At 44.6% G+C, this 19,870-nt stretch overlaps 1 protein-coding gene across 1 annotated transcript in view; it reads right to left on the reverse strand.

Moving 5' to 3' along the window:
* Positions 1–19,870, reverse strand: part of efnb1 (ephrin-B1) — a 100,009-nt gene that overhangs the window by 62,508 nt on the left and 17,631 nt on the right. The window contains exon 2 of the mRNA XM_038296019.1: positions 2,511–2,788. Coding sequence (XP_038151947.1) covers positions 2,511–2,788 — 278 coding nt within the window. The remainder of the gene's footprint in view (positions 1–2,510; positions 2,789–19,870) is intronic.

The raw sequence follows: 19,870 nt of genomic DNA on the forward strand, positions 1-19,870 counted from the left end.
GAGCCTCTGCTCCTGCTGGTAAAACCAGAAACCTTTGAAGACTAGATTATTACGGATTGTTTGAATTTATTCTTGGTTTATGTGAGAAGTGCTCCTCAAACCCGGTTTCGTGTTTCATATGTGGGAAGTTAACATAAAGACAAACAGACAAAAGAAAAAAGGCCTTTAGAAGCCAAACAGAACCAGATTCCTCAGGTTTCATCTGAAACATCCAAACTTTGCCTTAAATGTGGAATATTTTTAATAAAATGTCAGAAAAACACCATAAATCATTCATAAGTAAATTTGATGTACTGACATTTTGTAGTGGTGGGGGTGTAACCTGCATCTCGCCCTGTGACTGCCTGCTGGAGCTAGGACCCGATGTTTTGCTGTTTTTATTACATATATCCACAATAAAGTCAGAAAACGTCGGCATGCTGCATATTTATCATTGGAAATACTCATCTGTATGCTCTCAAGTTGCAAAGATTTATCGATCCCATAAAATTGCATTATTGCATGTCCAGCCACTCTCAAAAGTGCGACTATCAAGGCTGCCTTAACAGCTCAGCGAACATAAATTTGTAGCTGATAAATTATTCATGCTCTGTAGTCACATTGAGTTGATCCAAAATTCTGCTATCCAGGATTTTCAGGTAAAGAAGGTTTATATCCTGGTTTAACAAAGACAAAGCCTCATAAATGTTTAACAGAAACGTTTCTCTCTCTGATGCCTTAACTAAGAAAAGCGGGACTTAGAAACGACGCTGTCAAGGAACGCTATGGACAGCGGAAACATGCAAGAGGAGGAGAGTTTAGTGTCGGAGGTCGTGGATGAGTCTCCTCCGTCATCCATTTTTTATTTAGAGGAGGAAAGCGGGGACGAAGATGTTGTGGAAGAGGACGCCAGGGCGGCAGAAGCTTGGTTTGGTGTAGAAGGCTTCCAGCCGTACATGTTTGAGCCCTTGCCTCGCAACGCTGCCAGTTCTGTTAGCTCTACGCCTGCCGAAGACACAGACGTCCATCCCCGTGAACACTGGGACGCAACTCAATGGGAAAGGAAAGGATTCTGGTTTCAACCGCTGCGTATATTAGCTGCGACACATGAATCAAGATGCTATGACTGAAAACATTTGATTGACAGATGACCGTTAATATATGATTGGCCGAATTTAGGTGTTCAGGCTGACGTAGAACTAACTGGCCTGCAGAAGATAACGATAAACAAAACAGATTTTAAGACAGGATTTGTTTTTTAAATAGAAATTTTCAAAATTTTGGGACAATATGGTCTGATAAAGAGAACATTTATATACATGTTTAAGCCAGAATGATTTGACATTTAAATATGACTTCCTTACGACTTTAAATAATTGTTGTTGATTGCAGATGTGTCTAGTAGTTCCCATTGATTTAGCTTGTAAAGCGGGGAGAATGGCGCTAGGCTTACCGCACCGTGACGTCACTGCTGGAAGATGGCAGGAGGGAGGGGCTACTTAACCTGACTCCACCAGATGGATTTGCTCCGCATATCCATCTGGAAACCTTCCGTTGAAGTAATTTTGGGAAGGGGTGAAAATACTGGTTAGCTGATTGGCCTATGTTGGTGATAGACAGGCCAAATAAACCAATCAGATCAACGAAGAATATGACGTACTAACAGAGCGACGACGAAGAGAAGCCAATTGATAGATCAAACTCTTGCTGAAACCAGTCGGGAGAAGAGCAAAAACATCTTTTCCTCTGAGAAAAGCCTCCAGAGCAGTGTTTTGCTCTTCTTTCAGTGAAGAAATACTCTGTAATTCCCATAAAACTTGCTTGATAGCCACGCTAACGCTAGTTTCATCGGCTGAAGCCGCCATGTTCTTTAGACTGAACTGTCGCGCTTCTCGTTGCGTCACACCTCAACCCGCCTCAAAGCCAACGCTGATTGGACGTTCGTTTGGTGAACGGCTCCAAATTTTCTTTAACGGAGAGTCTCCAGACTGATTAGGGAGTGAAACCTTGAAAGCTCGCGAGATCAGGATGGTCTCACGATGTTAGGGGCTACTATATTTGGGCAAAAATGGCCGCTCCCAGACTCAGTGACCATGACTAAAATTCTTGTTTTCATTTCTTTACTGATTAACGCTAAATTCATTAAATACGCGAACGTATTAGTTTTAGGTATAAATAACGATGCATTGATTATCCCTTGCTGAGCAGGACATAAAATAGCATGAAAACAGAAAGAAAACAGACAGGTTTCCAGTGCGAGTCCCATAATGATATGGAATATTTAACACAGTAATCGCCTCTGACCGCTCTGCCTTAAGCAAGGCACAGAAAGTGCAGTTGTTGCTATGGCGCTACCACAGCGGCCATTAAAATGCAATTTAACAGGGAAACTCCCGGGTGTGACTGCGTGTAACTGAGTGTGAAGCACAGAGATTATTACCCCGGTTGTTCTGTCAGGCTGAGAAAGTGAAAACAGCAAACATCAACAAAACAAAAGTCCTTTTTTTTTTTCCGCCCGCCTTCTAACTTACAGGTGATGTAATAGTTGACATTCCTCTTGAACTCCAGGCCCATGTAGTTGGGGCTGAACTCCTGGAACTTGATGGTGAACTTGATGTCCTTCTCAGGCTTGTTGCAGTTCACCAGCACGTTGGGGTCCAGCACAGTGCTGCAGCTCTCCGCCTGCTCTCTCTTCACCAGATACAGCTTGTAGAACTCGTAATCTCGTCCCTGGTCCGCTTTGGGACAGATGATGTCCAGCTTGTCCCCGATGTCTGGGTAGATTACCAGACCTTTTCCAGGAAGAAACCTAGAGGAGCAGGCGGAAGCATAAAGACAGAAACCGTCACTTCTGGATAAAAGAGTCTGTAAAAACAGCTGCATAATTGAAGTAGAGTTTATATAGAGTTAATACTTTTAGCTGAAGGAATTACAGGTTTAGTTTGGTCTGGCGTGGCGTTTAAGGCAGAAACACGCAGCATGTAGCAGCATGACACGGCCTCTCAGCAAGTCAACAGAGTGTTTCACACAAATCCTCTAAAGAGTTTTCTCACACTTGGATGTGAGTCAAATCATACGGAAAGTTATCCAGAAAGGAAAGGGAGCTGCGGCGACGCACAAAATGGCCGCTGTGGATCAGATTCTGCAGGAGGAACGCAACAGATTTCTGTTTCATACTTCTGGAGATCAGGGTTAGACCTGAACGCTTTAGCATCGATGCTGCTACTTCACAGGGAACAGGAAAAACAGTGCAGCGGTCAAATGGGAGGGTTGAGGCTCCTTGCCCCCCCCCAGCCCATCCTGATCATCTACTGCAGGATTAAGATAATCCATCTGACCTTACAGTGCCTCTCTGTCGACTGCCGCCAACTCAATCAGATCGGCTTTTGTTCCGTTTTCTTCGCTAAAGGTGGGCTGGCGAAGGAGGCCCGGGGGGGTAAATGTGTGTGAATACCTGGGGGGGGCAACGTGAGTGTGTGTGCTGGAGCATCAGTAGAAAGGGCTGAGGTTGCACTCCTATGGGGGAACAGATAGCGGGGGCAGATGGGCTGAATCATTGTTCTGGACTCGTTTGGGGCTTAAAACGTCAACATGGTTCAACTCTGCTGTCCCAGTTAGCCAAGCATTAACCAGACAGCCGGACGGACCGCGGGTGTGTTTATGCACGAGCGTGCGGGGGTGCGTGCGCGTGCGTGCATTGTGATGGCAGACAGCGAGCCCAGCAGCGGGCCTATCTGCTAGATCTGCCCATGCCAGCGGATTTAAGGAGGATTTAGCGAGGCGGGATGCATTTGTTGTTCTTTCTGATCCCTCACGTTTTAACAAGACATCAGTGGTTCGGGGGCCCCTCTCTCTGTCTGTGTGGGTGTCTCCCCTCATCCTCTCTCTCTCTCTCTCAGAGTATAATCTCACCTTATCTGCAGCCCCTCATTTTATCATCACACACCTCGTTTCACCACTAAATAAGCGGCTCTTCAGGCAGGCAGGACGGAAAGCCACGACCTCTCCTGTTAGAGGCCGATAGAGGGTAGATGTATAAAACATCTGCTGGTTGGAAGAAGAGTTTAACGTTAGATCAGCCCTGATCTGTGAGTCGGCAGACAGAAAGCAAAGATCAGATCAGTAAATGGGGATGGCATTGACAGCGCCACACCGCGGCGTGGAAGCTGAATCTCTGTTAGCTTTTTATTAATCATCAGAGAATGTTTCCTGTACTGGATTAGAGGAAACAGAGACGCTGCAAGAAGCTTAAAGTAGCAAATATTCTCTGCTGATCATTTAGTCCTAATAACTGTCAGCAGACACAAAAATGCTGAACGTAACACAGCAAAGTCTGACTCTGTTTGGCACAGAAGACGCTGCATTAGGAGGCTTTAAATCAGTTAAAATAGGTCTAATTTAACATCAGCATTGCTGCCTTGCAGCAGGAAGGTTCTGGGTTTGATTCCCGGTCCGGGGTCAATTCTATTCAGTTTATTTCTATAGCTCCAATTCACATCATGTCATCTCAGGTCACTTTATAGATCCAGACCAACCAGATCATCCAGTCAGATTGATTCAAAGTTTTCTATCTAAGGAAAACCAGCTGATTGCATCGACTCATTGACTCTTCAGCAATCCCTCACACTAAGCATGCTTGTAGCGACAGTGGAGAGGAAAAACTCCCTTTGAACAGGAAGAATCCTCCAGCAGAACCAGGCTCAGTGTGAGCGGCCATCTGCTGCTCATGACTGTTAGGTTAATATGCTTCTCTAAATCCTCCTTAGGTGTGAATGGTTTTTTGTCCTGTTTGTCTCTGTGTTGCCCTGCGATGGACTGGAGACCTGTCCAGGGTGGACCCCGCCTCTCACCCACAGACAGCTCTAGATAGGCACCTCGCAACCCCGCTTGGAACTAGCATGACAGAAAATGGATGGATGGAAGGAAAATAAGGCGTCAAAGACACTTTATCCACATGTTTTTATTAAATGCTACTTAAATCCTGTTTAATTGTTTAGTTATGCGCTGCCATCTATTCTCTCTCTCACATAAACACGGCGTGACGTCACATCTGGTCCTGATTGGAATACTTCATCATTAATCAGAGACAGAGAGGATTCTTATAGCTTTAGCAAAGTGAGAATAAGTAGGAAAAATCCAGAGCTTCTTTCCCTCAAACATCTTTTTTTTTTTAATAAAAAGGATCATTATGTTATGAGATTAGATTTACAGGTGAGAAAAAGTTTTAATATAATCTGCCTTGTGAAGGATTTAATAGGAGACTTTTTAAAACAGTTTTAATGTGTATAAATACGACATCAATGATGTTTTATGGACCCTGAGAAGATCTTTAACTGCAGCTTTAACTCAACTTGCAGTTTAGTTAAAAACAGTAAATAAATGATGGCGACCAATTCTTTTTCTTTCCTTTCTTCTTATATCAGGTTCGGTAACTTTATAAAAAAAACTTCCACTTAAATAGATCATTTTGCTGAGAAATATGATTCCAGCATATCAACAAGAGCTAGAAGAAGTGATTAAAATATCGTCTGCAAACAGAAATACATGATCAGGATTATTTCAGACTATATAACTTAAATGAAAAAAAGTTCATCAGAAAACTACTATATATATATATATATATATGTGTTTAAGGATGGAGTTGTTTTTTCTTCACTGTCAAATAAAAAAATAGAAAAGGGCTAATATAAATTTCAAGAGATAGAAAATTAGCATATCAAAGTTTGAAGAAATGTGGGATTAAAAACTTCCCAGTTAGGATCCTGCTGGAAGGATGTTTCCTCTTATGACGCTAATGAGGAGCTAGCCATTACACATTAAGAATTTAAAAAGTTCCCCATTTTCTGAGGAAATACCCTCCGTGAAAATGCAGATGATTGGATTAACATTCATGGCGGTTCAGGTCAGGAGCTTCACCAACCAAACGGCTCCATTCACAGGAGATGGATGAGATAAGAAAATTGGAAAACGGTCCTTTGCTCAGGATGATGACGGCGTGATGAGGAGCGGGGGCGCTCAGGGGCCTCCTCGTTCCAGCCCTGGATGCGGGTGAGACGTTATTTCCCTCACTATTGTCTAATACCCGCGAGTTTGAGGAGGGGAGGGGGGCGTCCCTGGTAATTCAAGAGGCCGATAAGAGAGAGAGAACATGGGGTTTCCTTTTGTCCTTCTGCTCCTGATAATTAGCTGGTGCTCAGCAGCAGCACTCTGCTTATGCCTGCTTGTTTTTTAGTGCGTTAAAGCAGACATATGTTTTCACTGCTGTGTGTGTGTGTGTGTGTGGGGGGGGGGTTCCGTGCAAACGCACCGCACGTTGACGCACGTGCATATGTCTATGAAGACGCAGACACAATCAGTCTCTAATTGGATCTACAAGATGCATCAGTGAGGCATAAACACGTCTCCATAGCAACCGTAGGCTTTGTTGCTGACCGCCCCGCCCGCCCGCCAACACCTCCACCTCCATTCGTCCCCTGATCTCAGACCCCCCCTCCATTTCCACTCAGCAATCTCATTCTCTCCTCCATTATCCTTTTCCTCTTATTCATCTCCTCTACATTTCCCTCATTTGCTTTTTTCCTCCCCCCCCCACCCGTCTCCATCCTCCCCCCCCATGCTTTACAAACACACACAAAAAAGAAAAACACCTACGGAAAACACAAGAAAGGGGAAAGAAATGGGAATCAGACCTCCGTTCCGTTTCATTCAACAAGTAGATGCATTACGTCGGCTTTTGTAGATTTCTTCTTTTTCAGATATCCTTCCACAAAAGACGAGCTCTGGAATATAACAAAGAGCCCGACTTCCCACCTACTCCATTGTCAGACTCGCAATGATTTAGATCCACAATTAAGATTTTCTAAATCTTAATATCCTTGTAGGGTTTATTTGAAACGGGCCCCTGTCATTGATTCAATTTTGCGAGCAGGCCTCATGGTTGGCGGTTAGATAGCTATCCTAAGTGAATTCGCTGCTTCTGTTTCCCAGCCTTTGTTAACTGTCTGCTATAATGAGGCTCTGGCTGCTGTGGAGGTCTGGAAGCGCCATCGCAGATGGGAAAGAAGCGGCATAAAAGAAATAGGGCAGCAATTAGTGTTTAGCCCAGTTTAAAAGCCCTCCACTTGGCAAGCTGCAGCCCAGCTCCAGTCCAGGATGTGAAACTAAACTGGTGGGCAGGGACTTTGTCTCCTGTTTGTCTCTCTGTGGGCTTAATCAGCACCACTCGGGTGAAACACACAGCCACGCCGTGGAGAGGAGGAGACGAGTGACTGAACGTTATTGTACTTTTGAAGAGGTCGAAAAGGGAGAAAAAGGGGTAAAAAGGGGAGGTTGAATTGCATCTTTCATTCCCGTTGTCTGGAGACCCATAAGACCTGTTGATGAAAGAAGTTGGAGTGCACAGAGGAAGAGCTGTACGGATACAAATAATGTTTCTGGGAAATGATCCCGAACGCCGGAGAGCCTTTATCCCCCTCGTGTCAAACGAGGTGGATCTGCCTGCACCAAACATAATAAAGGGAATCATTTTCCAAACAAGCGAATGAGGTTGGTTTTGTTTCATCTGGACAGCTCCGCAGCATGCTCAGTCCTGTAAAGAGCTTATCCAAACAGCCCGGCGCTGCAGCGCAGTGGAGAGAGAACAGAAAACAACCAAGCCCCCCCCATCCAACCTCCTTCTCTTTCTTTTTACATTCCACTGGTGAAAATAGACACATGATCTCACATATGCTGCACCCCACACACTCACATTCACACACATTTATACATGTGGAGGCTCACAAAAGCACCGTGGGGTGCATCCTGGACCTTCCCAGCCCAACTTCCCAGCCACCCCCTATTCAAGCGCCCTGCCCTCGCCGACTTCCAGATAAAACGCCGCCTACACTCAGGCCCACTCAAAGCCCCTCGGAGAGCCTCAATCCCCCCCTGTGTTCTCAACCCCCGTCCAGTCAACTCAAGCCTCTGCCCTGAGCCGTGCTGGCAGGCAGCCTCTGTTGCCCAATGAATGGAGCCGGGACCCGGGAACCTGCAGAGAAAGAGGTTGATACCGACTGAATAGTCTCAAATTGATTTGTTCCTTCTGGAACACGCCATACATGTTAATTAAAATCTACTCCATCAAACTATGTGATGTTTCTGTTTCCCTCTCTGCTGTTTCATGTTGGAACAAGCTTAGATGCACACGCTCCTGTCCTTACATGATCACCAACACAGCAGCTACCTTATCCCCTCCATGTTGCCCCGGTAATTATCACAACAGGAGGAGTGTTGCCGCACCAATTATTATTTCTCTCCTACATTATCCACTAAATCACTGCAGCTGATTCCCTCATTGTTATCAGAGGCGACACTTTCCATAAGGCAGAGATATTTCTGGCCATTTCAGTCAATATGCCATGTGCTAAAAACAGGGATGGATGTAAGGCTTTCTCCCGACGCACCGCTACACCCACACCATGAGGTTACTATGGAGTCAGACCGGCTTTTTTATGTCTATTTATCCCCCTTTATATTCCGTCTCTCTTTGAGATTTTACATTTCCAAAAAGAGTTGCATGACTGAGGCCCATATTACTCTACTACAGCTATAACCTGACCTTTTTACTCATTGGAAGAGCAACTGTTAATTCTTACGACAGATATTCCCTTGAATCAGATCTGGACTTTGACTAGGCCACTCAAAAACACGAATAAAACTTAATTCAAAGCCTCTTTCCTACTGAAGATAAAGCATTAAATCCTGTTTTTCAAACACGGTTAGACCTGCTAACAATCAGCAGGTCTAACCCCTCGCTGGCAGCTGCGTGTCCCTCCGCCGCTGCGTGTCTGGTGACATCATCACATCATTTAGACCAGCGGTCACCAACCTTTTTACAGCTGAGGGCTAATTCAGGGTTACTGAGTCACAGGAAGGGCTACCAATACTGACCTATGAATGGCAAGGGTCAACGTTCACCTAAACTTCATACATTATAAACATTTCTTTATCGTTTCTTTAAAGTTATAATTTTCTTTTAGACATTTTCATTTTGAAATCTCTATAAATGCTTAAATGCCATATATGATTAATAATGAAATGTTCTAAAACCCAATTAAAAAAAGAAGAGCAACAGAATACAGTGAAATTTCAAACGTAGCTCACTGTTGAGTTGTTCTATTTTCAGAAGACTCTCAGGCCCCGTCCACACGAAGCCAAACCCTGGCCTAAACGCACAAATTTTTCACCAAACCAGCCTCTCATCCATACGAAGCCGGCGTTTCGGGGGTCTGTAAACAATCTTTTTTTTTATTCAGCCTTCAGAGTGGGAAGATTCTGAAACGCCGTTTTCGCGTTTCCATCTTTAAGCTCTAACCGCATTTTTTTTTACATGCATGCGTCATAGCGTCGCCTCTAAACACGCATGCGCGACACAGTATCACAACAACAATGGCGCCGTACTGTGTTGAATGCTTGCTGCTAATGCTACTCACCCTGCTGTCGGGCTTACAACAGAATCTTCTTCTTCTGGAATATCTCCAGGAAGAACAGAGCAATATCGACCACATAGTTCAGCACCTGAATTTGACTGAACCACGAAAATGGACCCGCAGGGCAACCATGTATAAATATTAGTGCACATGCCCAACATTTCGTCGTCTATTTTTGCTTTGGCACCACAGCGCCACTTACAGGCCTGGCATACATTTTGCAGCGTTTTCATGCATTCGTGTGGACGATCACATTTATTTTACGTCTCCGTCTTTACGACAAACGTTCTGGAAAATATTAGCGTTTCGTGTTCGTTTTGACTTCATGTGGACGGGGCCTTAAAGGGACCCCTTGTAGTCCCTGAGGGCCCCTTGGTGCCCGTGGGCACCATGTTGGTGACCCCTGATTTAGACGTTGGTTTTAGGTTAAAACTGGTCGGTCCGTCATAGTCTGAATTTAATCCATTGTTGAAAATTTGGGCTGTGTTTGGTCGGACTGACTTTAGTCCAATAATCGACGTTGGAGATCGGCCTGTTTTCCAGTGTAGTCCTGTTTCTCTGACTGTGACTAACTGGATGTGCTCTCTTCATCCTCTGAAAGTTCTCAATAAAGTCTGTAAAAAAGAAGAGATTCTCCCCAAGCAGGAAGAGTTTGATCCTAATTCAGACAGATGGACCCTGAAGCCTCAGAATGGAACAGCTTCTGAAAATGTGACCGATTGAGCCGTGACGCACTCTAACCGTTTTATACAAGAGAGAAACACATGTAGCACTAAACTGCGGCTGTTTGTACAACTACAGAAAGGTGAGCTGGTCAAAGGGTCTGTAGTGGTAGCCTGCAGCTAACGTCCCACTGCTTGTATACATAGCTGGCTTCTGTCAGGCCGCTGTGGGGGCAGATGTTCTTAGGCCGGCCTAACTATAAACATACACACATAAACACACACCCCGCAGTGTACACACACTGATTTCCTCACATGTCAAACACGGTAAACAAGTCGCCCACGCACTAGCATGGGCCACACACACACCTGAGCTAAGCACACCAACAAACATGGCATCCTGAAATTAAGCAAACCAGAATCCATCTGGCTCCTGTAATGTTTAGCAAAGCAGGATTTGATCCTTATTATAGAACTGAAGCACAAACTAGTGGCAGTGGATAAACGGAGCCGGAGCCACATTGCATGTCGGCCCCAGAACGCCCAGCATTGCTGCAGAGACTTGCTGAAAAGCAGAACGCTTGGAATTTTCCCCCCAGGCTGTCCTCCTTTAGGAGACGCAAACCACCATTTCAGATGCAGGAAGGGAAGATCCTGAGATCCACCCCGCTGAGAGGCACTTCTGTACGTGTGAAAACAGACGCCCTCTCGCTCTCACAGGCTAATGCACACTAGCTCCGGATGGCTCGGCCGACAGGCTGGCATGCAGAGAAGATCACATTCGGCGTGACTCATGGCAGTTGCACAGCGGCGAGCTTTAACAGACGCGAGCGCCGTCGACACACACCTCTCATGTTCACCAAACAGGCTCAGTATGCTCGCCCTCTATCACTGTCACATGAAGGGCTAGCATCGCACAATCAGAGGCTGTAACGAGCTAACGAGATGACATCCAGATGGCCTTGTCACAAGGAGGACAGAAGTGGACCTTGTTACGACGAGAACAAACTGAAGAGGACTGTCGAGCAAGAAGAGGTGCAAGGAGTCATTAGGGAGGAGAAAGAGCATAATCTGTTTCTTCTTATGGCCTCCGTGGTTCCTGTCAGCGCAGAGTCCATCTCTCTTTAAGAGTTAAGAGCGAGGGCGAACGCTGCCGTGATTGAGCATCATCCCTGGTATCTCTGACAGCGAGAGGAGAGGAGAGGAGAGGAGAGGAGAGGAGAGGAGAGGAGAGGAGAGGAGAGGAGAGGAGAGGAGAGGAGAGGAGAGGAGAGGAGAGGAGAGGAGAGGAGAGGAGAGGAGAGGAGAGGAGAGGAGAGGAGAGGAGAGGAGAGGAGAGGAGAGGAGAGGAGAGGAGAGGATTTCTTGCTGAGCTTTAGAAGAAACCGTTTGGGTCGGTTTCAGGCCCAGTTTAGCCCTCATTCTGGGACCGTTCCATGACCCAAAGACACACAAGCCTCCTCTCTCCTTCCCCCCTCCCTCCTCTGTTGGTTTCTCCTCTAAAAGCCACACACACACACATAGCCAGCTGCCTCCCACCAGCGAGGAGCCGCCACAGATGGGCCCTGCTTGCTCCATAAAGATCTCTCCACAGGCTGAGTCTATAGTCACAGCCAAACTCGCCTGGCCTCAGCTCACCGTCTATGTGTGATGTTTGCGATGCATGCAGGCACACAGGCCAGAGCGGGTGAGCGTGAGTGTATGTTGTCACGCCAGCCCCCCCCCCCACCCCAAGTCGTGCCAAATGTATGAGGTCCAACAGCGGCAGAGACAGGAATCCCCCGGGTCTGAGGGAGCCGAGGCGAGCCGAGCGGAGCTGGAGCTCGTTTCTGTAGACAACAACAACCAGGAGATTCCCTTAAACAATGCCCCCCCCCCCTTACCCCCCCACTAACAGCCACTTGGAGGGGTGCAGGCAGTAACTAAAGAGAAAACCAATCATAATCATTATCAAACCTGCACAGCTTGCTCAGATTGTTACAGAGGCCATTTTCTGCTCTGTATCTCCAATTCCCTTAATAGGCGAACAAAAGGCCTTCAAAAGATCCTCTAATGTTGCATTCAATGAGACTCGGTAATAAACAGAGACAAAAGCTGAAATAGTGATATTTTATCCCAATTATTTTAATTCGTTGTGACACAGAGAGAAGCAGCAGCCGTAGCTGAATTGGTTTTGAACAATCGTCCTTCCATCTCAGCTGGAGCCGAAACAAAGCCAGAAGAAAACTCCTTTTCTGCCCTTCGGAGGTGAAACTGGCGAATCTGGAGCTTTAAAACGTTCCCAGCTCTCTGAGGCGGGGCTGTGGTTTGAGCCCACCTGCCCAGCGGTATGTTTTGGCACCGACACATCTGGGAATTAAACCTGCCGGTGATCAGGAAGGGGGAAAAAATCTTCAAAACAAACCTGACACCCATCGCTAATGAGCTTTTTTCTTTGAGAAATTGGTTTGACATTTAGGAAAATATGTTTATTTGCTTTCCTTTCAGGAAAGAATATTGATTCCAGTCACATATTTGTGCAGTTAAAATGAGGTGGGAGTGAGCAGATTGATTATTTTAAGCCATCTTACTTTAGATTAGTTTAAAGCTTAGCATAAGTGATTGAATTTTATCACGTGACTCACAATTTAGGATATTTACTCTTAAAAAAATGTTAAAAAGTAAATTCTTTGTTTTTTTTACTAATGTTAGAGTCACAGTTTCTGGTTACTTTCCTGCCAAAAAGCATGAGACTGTATAAGAGTCTCACCATTTGCAAACTTTGAATACAAATACTGCAATTTAAGGTGTTTTTATTAATATCAGAGGAAAGAAAACAATTATTAATACTGGTAATTATTTACATACGTACTAAAAGCATGTGTTATGTGTATTGAAAGGCCTATTTTTAAAAGGTTCCTGGTTCATAAAGCTAAGAAGGTAGAACGGCTAAAAATAGCGCAGCGCCGCAGTCATGTGGCCCCCGCATAGACAAAGACATAAAATCATAACTCGGATAAAAAAGCAAAAAAATTAATTATTTTGTGATTTTTTTTAGACCACATCGCCCTACGCCACGATAATCTGCTGTTTGTATCAGAAAATGTTTCTTTGTGTCTTGCATAAAGGGGACGATGTGTTGAAACATTTTTACCAGCAGCACCCAGCAACAGGTGGGGGAGAAGCAACATTTGTATTAGTTTTTTGTCGAAATTAGAAACAGATGAGATGAGAATTAAGATAATGCTTCCAAAATAAATATTTTACTATAGCAATTAGAGATGCACGATATTGGGATTTTGGCTGATATCCGATATGCCGATATTTTAAAACTCATGTAGCCGATAACCGATATCGATACCGATGTTAAAGCTGGACAAAAATAAGTAGTCATTGAAAATAGCAGTTTTGTTATCCATTTCTATCACTTTGAAAAATAATATACTCAAATATATTTTCATATGCTGATATCAAATCGATTTTTAAAAACGCGGTATCGATCTATTTTACTTTCAGAATCTGGTGAAATTTCATCGTTTTGTTACAAACTCTCGTGATATTTTGCAAATTCTTGTGAGATTTTGTTAGTAAAATAGATCGATACCGCGTCAATATATCAACATATAAAAATATGGCAACATTTGGTGAATTTTCGGGGGATTTCGTAGCATAACGATGACATATAGCAATATTTCACTAGTAAAAGAGATTGATATGGTGTTTTTAAATGGCAATATATCAGCATATGAAGATATTGGGATATTTTAATGGATCAATATTTTTTCGCTCGTCTTTAGAAGTTTTTAAGTCAGTAAAAAAGAAGTTTTTGAGGAAGAAGAAGAAGTAGTATTTTTTTTTTTTTTTTTTTTAGACTTTAGAAACTCAGAAGCTGATCAAATATCGGGTTAAATATCGGTGGGGTGGCCGATGTCCGATATTCAGTTTTAAGGCCGATACCGATAGGGGGCCGATTATATCGTGCATCCCTAATAACAGAATATATTCGCCTTTAGATAAAAGTAGTGATTTCTAAACAATTATTCTTTATTATCATTATTATCAGTTACTGTTACTGGCAAAAAAAGAAAAAAAAAGAGTAAATTAATTTCAATATTAAATTTTTTTGTAGGTTTTTATCCTAATAAAGTAACATGAGTTCATCAGTTTAGCAGCTGGTTCAGTCGTTTATCTACTGTCTATGTTCGTCACAATTAAAAGAACTTCTAAATAGTCAAATTTATTTTATTTTATTATTTTTTTGCATATAAGGAAAAAGGTGGCAGAATATCATGCTGGTGGGGGGGGGGTGAATAACTGCGTTCTCTAATCAGACGGATCTACTTTGGGAACTTAAGGAAACTTAAGGAAAGGTTATTTAAAAGCAATTTAGAAAAAACAGAATTTTGTGGAAAGAATAAAGCAGAAATTCTCTAAATATTCCATAAAATAATGATCACTGTTTGTTGTGTCTCATAATACAGACATTAACTGCTTCCTGCTCGATCTTTACAGGAAGCCTTTGCAGTTAGAGCGGAGCTGAGTGGGTATTTTATAAGGCTGCGTGTTGTTAACAGGTGTTAATATGACACAGCCAGACAATCTGGAGAGAAACCAAAGCCTTTCTGGAGGAACAAAGGGAAGAAACGGGGCTCAGAAAGGAAATCAATCAATCTCTGCCAAAGCACGGCTGGCTCTGACAGCAAAAGATCCTACGCTGCAGAGTTCAAAATACTTCCATTGTTCATCTGTCAGAGTCAAAGACAATTGCAAGCGAGCGGAAGGGAAAATACTAACACAATATTTATCTTGTGTCCCCTTCCCTCCTGACTCCCTCTTTTTTAATGCTGCCATTGTGAGCAGCGGCTGCAGATGGATGGACGGACGAGGCCGGTAGGTGATGTGCGTCTGCTTCCAGAGTCTCCAGTTTTAGACGACGGCAATAATTCAGTCGCCGACAAACAGCTGTTTGCTTTTTTCTTTAGTGGCGGTTCGGTTTGATGGCGGTTGGCGGTTTGTCTTCTGCATTGTTCTTAAAACAGCTTCCCTGGGAAACGGGGAAAGTCAAAGAGCTGAGGAGATGTCGCCTGATGAACTCTGCTGCTTTCGCACTCGGTGACACCCTGGCAATGTGACACACGCTCTCCCTCTCACCCATTCTCTCATTTCTCCTTATCCACACAATTCTTAACATCTCTCATCAAGCGCTTGTCAGGCCTCATGCCACGCAGCGACGCCTAAACAGGCTGTGAGCGCCTGCATCTCATATATTCGCTGACTGCCGCCTTTCAAGGCTGGCGACTCTTGATCACATGATGTCAGAAGTCTGAGTCCTGTGATGTTCTGTCAGACCAGCATACCCATAGTCAATACGCAGACATCACATTTGTGTTTATCACTTTAGTTTTGTACGAAAAATAGACTTTAAACGACCCTGACAGGCGTGTATCATTATGTTCAAAAAGATCAATGAGCTCAGATCGACGCATGCTTCAAAAAACACCAAAAAATTTTCTATTAATTTTAGTTCATCTCAAGGCACAGTTCACTAGATCATCCAGTTAAGTTTTCTATCTAAGGAAAACCAGCTGATTGCATCGACTCATTGACTCTTCAGCAATCCCTCACACTAAGCATGCTTGTAGCGACAGTGGAGAGGAAAAACTCCCTTTGAACAGGAAGAAACCTCCAGCAGAACCAGGCTCAGTGTGAGCGGCCATCTGCTGAGGCCCACTGGGGTTCAAGGAGACAGAAGCAGACATAGAAAAAGAAGCATAGATACAAAAGGCAACCAGCTCCACAGGCGGCCCCGTCCAGGAAACACACAGCCAGGCAGACGAGCTCCGAGCCAGCTCCCATGTCAGAGGATGAAGAGAGCACATCCAGTTAGTCACAGTCAGAGAAACAGGACTACACTGGAAAACAGGCCAAGCTCCAACATCTAGAAACAAAGGTGTTGATGGCAGCAGCACAGCTGAGATAGAATGAAGCAGAATGATGAAAAAGGGGTCCCTATGTCCTCCAGCAGTCTAAGCCTATAGCAGCAGAACTATAGAGATAGACCAGGATAACCTGAGCCACTCTAACTAGAAGCTTTATCAAAAAGGAAAGTTTTAAGCCTAGCCTTAAAAGTAGACAGGGTGTCTGCCTCACGGACTAAAACTGGTAGTTGGTTCCACAGGAGAGGAGCCTGAGAACTAAAAGATCTGCCTCCCATTCTACTTTTAGAAATTCTAGGAACCACTAGTAAACCTGCAGATTGAGAGCGAAGTGCTCTGTTAGGAACATCAGGAACAATTTTTACACGACTAAAGGTTGAGGTAGTTTAAAGTGTATTTTTCATACTAAACTAAAGGGATAAATTAGGGGGATATACCAATGGGGTTAATTGGGTTTTGCCTATGGGTATGCTGGTCTGACAGAACACCTGCCTTCAGAAGTCACAGGGAGAAATACTCCCAGAGATTTCTGCACCGCGGACACATTCCTCATAACTTAGTTTTTCATTTAGCTCCAGGCCATGGGAGCTAAGAAAGATCCTGTGTGGCTCAATAAAAGAGTCACTTTCCTGCAGCGGTACCTGCTCAGGATGCATGCCCGTACCTGGGCCTCACAGGAACCTGTCGCGACTGGTCACGCAGTGCAACTCGAGGCGCATGTATGACCGAGGGGAATTATCACGTGCTCCAACAGGGACGCATTCATGCACCAGCTCCCACATAGCACGTTATATACATACAGACATTCTTTAAAAGCCGACAGTAGCGAAACAAGAGAAGATGGGCCTCTCTGTGTCCCAGTGACAGAGTGAATTACACGCACAGCTAAAACACAGGCTTCCTGTCTAACGCCGCCACGCTGGACGGCTTTCAGATGGATTTTGGCGAGTCTTGTGCAAACAGTGAGTCAATATCGGGATAAGAGCCGATGGTTGAGGAGGAACAATTCGCGGGTGATTTGGGCGGAACATGTGTGTTTGCAGGGCACTTTGTAGCACGGGCTTGTCACCGAGCCATTCCTCGGCGTGGCGCCCGGCCAACGTCTTCCATTAACTGACGGAGATGCTTCAGTATTTCCAAGCTCTTCCGGCATTTTTCTCCCCTGCAATAATTCGCAATAATGACAAATTTGTATTACGAGCAAACAACAAGATTTCAAACCGTCACCACTTTGACTGATATTTCTGTCTGTCCCCGGCTCCTTCATTACCATAAAGCATGTTTAATGTTTCTCAGCTGCGTGAGAGGGCCGCCACACAACAGATGAGTGCACTAGATTTACTGTCTCTCTCTCTGCTTCTACGGCTCTTTTAACAGCTGTGTTCGCCTACTTCAGGACATATCCACACCATAGCGTGGACGGAGAGAGAGAGAGAGGGCAACAGAGGGAAGAAAAGAGGTGGGGGGGGGAGCTAAGAACATGGTGCCAACCAGAGAGGCCCACAGTGCCTCAGTCCCATCCCTCCAGCTGAGGGCTTTGATTCGCCTGATTGTCTCCAATATTGAGACACACAATAAACACAACACTTGGCCGCCATTTGCAATTCTAATCAGTCCCTCTCAACCAGCCTGGACAACTCAGCCAGAGCCCTCTGGGATATCACTCATCTGACTGCAAAATAATGACACAATCATCACCATGGCTACGCCTCGGCAACATCCCATGAGCGGGCAGCGCCGGGAGGATATTAAAACATAGGAGTACTTGGGAGAGCTAAATGAATTAGCCAGGAGATTAGTGGGATACCAGGTTAATGAATGTGCCATGCAGGCATCCCCCCCCCCGAGCACAACCCCCCCCTTTAAAAAAATTACAAGCAGCAAGGATGGCTAGCAGGTCTACACCTGTTTCTGCAGAGCATGCTCCAACAGGATGCTAATAAACCATCTTCTTTCAACATAACTCAGACTGTGTAAACTTGGTTTGATGGATTCCAGATAAGTGAGCAGAAAACTTTAACTGTATCTGATGAAACACGTGGAGAAGAGCTTCTGAAGCAGCCCGCCACGCTGCCATAGCGTCATCATTCAGCCGAGATGTTGGTGTCAACGTTTAAATGGAGCAAAGAGTTGATTTCCTGCGTGAAGATAAAGGAGGCGGGATGTTTAACAAACTTTCCTGAAATCAAACATGTGTGAACCTGAACAGCCCATCTGTCTGCTGGGTTCACTCACTCCGCAGCACGACGGTAATAGATGCAGATAAATGAGAGCAAAGTGACATGCAATCATCCACGTTTTAGTAGCCTTCGTGCATTCGCTTTAGAAGTCATCCGGAAGATGAGCGCCTCCAATTTTTCCAGGAAAAATAACAGACACGTCTTATGAACCCGGCAATTTGACTTGCAAATCGCTGCGATGATTCATAACGGTGAGCGCACTCGTCTGCCCTGGTTTCTGGGCTAGTACATGTGTTTGTCGATACGTGGGGGGCTGGAATGTGAATGACAGCCTGTCAGGGAAAGAGATGTCATTATCAGGGCTGATGTCTGTGTGAGCTGTGACCGAGGGGCGGGGTCACATGGACCCGGCGCTCTCCGGACTTTCTGATTTCCCTCCAGAAGGGAAACTCTCTTCTAACAATCTGCAAGGCCGCAGTTCGACCTCATCTCAAGAGGTTATTGCAATACTCACAATGGAAAAGTGTCCACGCCGTTTGGTAGCTTAGACATGACAATAGCGTGATGGATGGCTATCGCCAAAGTCTTATATCTGTACAGAGGATATTACTTTAAAATAACAAAGTAGGGATTTTTTTTGCTTTGTTCTCAGGGCCTTGAAAGGAGGAATTGTGGAGAACCTTTCCCCTCCCTGTCCGTAGCCTTTGACTTGTTCTGTGTCGCAACAATACGGGGGTTTAGTTCAGTGTCCTGCAGTCGATCTGTTAGGCCGCTGATAAGGGAGGCTGATGGATGGCTTTAATCAGCCGAACCCAAGGATCAAGACCATGGCACAGATCAATCAAAAGCTTTGTGGCTTTTAAAAGAAAACTGCTTTTATCATTGTCAAAAAGTCCTTTTTTTTATCCCATTAAAGGATAAAACCATTAGCAAAATAGTGAAAAGGAGATCAAACTATGGAATGGGACGGTCTCTGGCAAATCCTGACAAGTTATGATACAGGAGGTTTTTTTAAGTATAGGCAGGGGCGGATTTAGGATAGATAGGGCCCTAGGCAAAGGCAGGCAGGGGGCCCTCTGAATGGAGGAGACAAAACATAAAACAAACCCATTCTACAGATAGAGAAATGTTAATAGAATAGACATCTATTAACATTTTTTTCTATTAAAGCGCTAAGTTGGCAACACTGCTCTTTGCATGGTTTGTTTTCAGATGGTTTGCTGCTGTCTGTTTGGACCTTTCTGAACATGTGCAGCAAATGGACTGATCCAATATGGTGGACACTGAAGGGGGGGGGCTGAGACACACTTAATATTATCAGCGTTCTGATGGCATTTTAGTGAAAAACATAATTAATGTGCACAAATAAGGAATAGTGGTATTAACCACACATGGAAACAGAGTTTTATGGGGCCCCCAGGCCCTAGGCTACTGCCTAGTATTGCCTGATGGTAAATGGAGGATTTCATCAGGAAAGACATGGAGGTCATGAACCGAGTGTACTCACCCTCACTGCTCTAATCAACTATTGGTTATTTAACTAAAGAAAGGATCTCACAGACATACATGCTAACATAACTAAATAATGTTTTTGGTCATAAAGCAGCTGACTTCTAGTTAACCTGCTGAGCTAAATGATTAATGTCGTGATTGATTTGACTTTTAGG

Source organism: Cyprinodon tularosa, unplaced genomic scaffold (assembly GCF_016077235.1).
Source record: "Cyprinodon tularosa strain WSP-4 unplaced genomic scaffold, ASM1607723v1 ctg365, whole genome shotgun sequence".
NCBI lineage: Eukaryota > Metazoa > Chordata > Actinopteri > Cyprinodontiformes > Cyprinodontidae > Cyprinodon > Cyprinodon tularosa.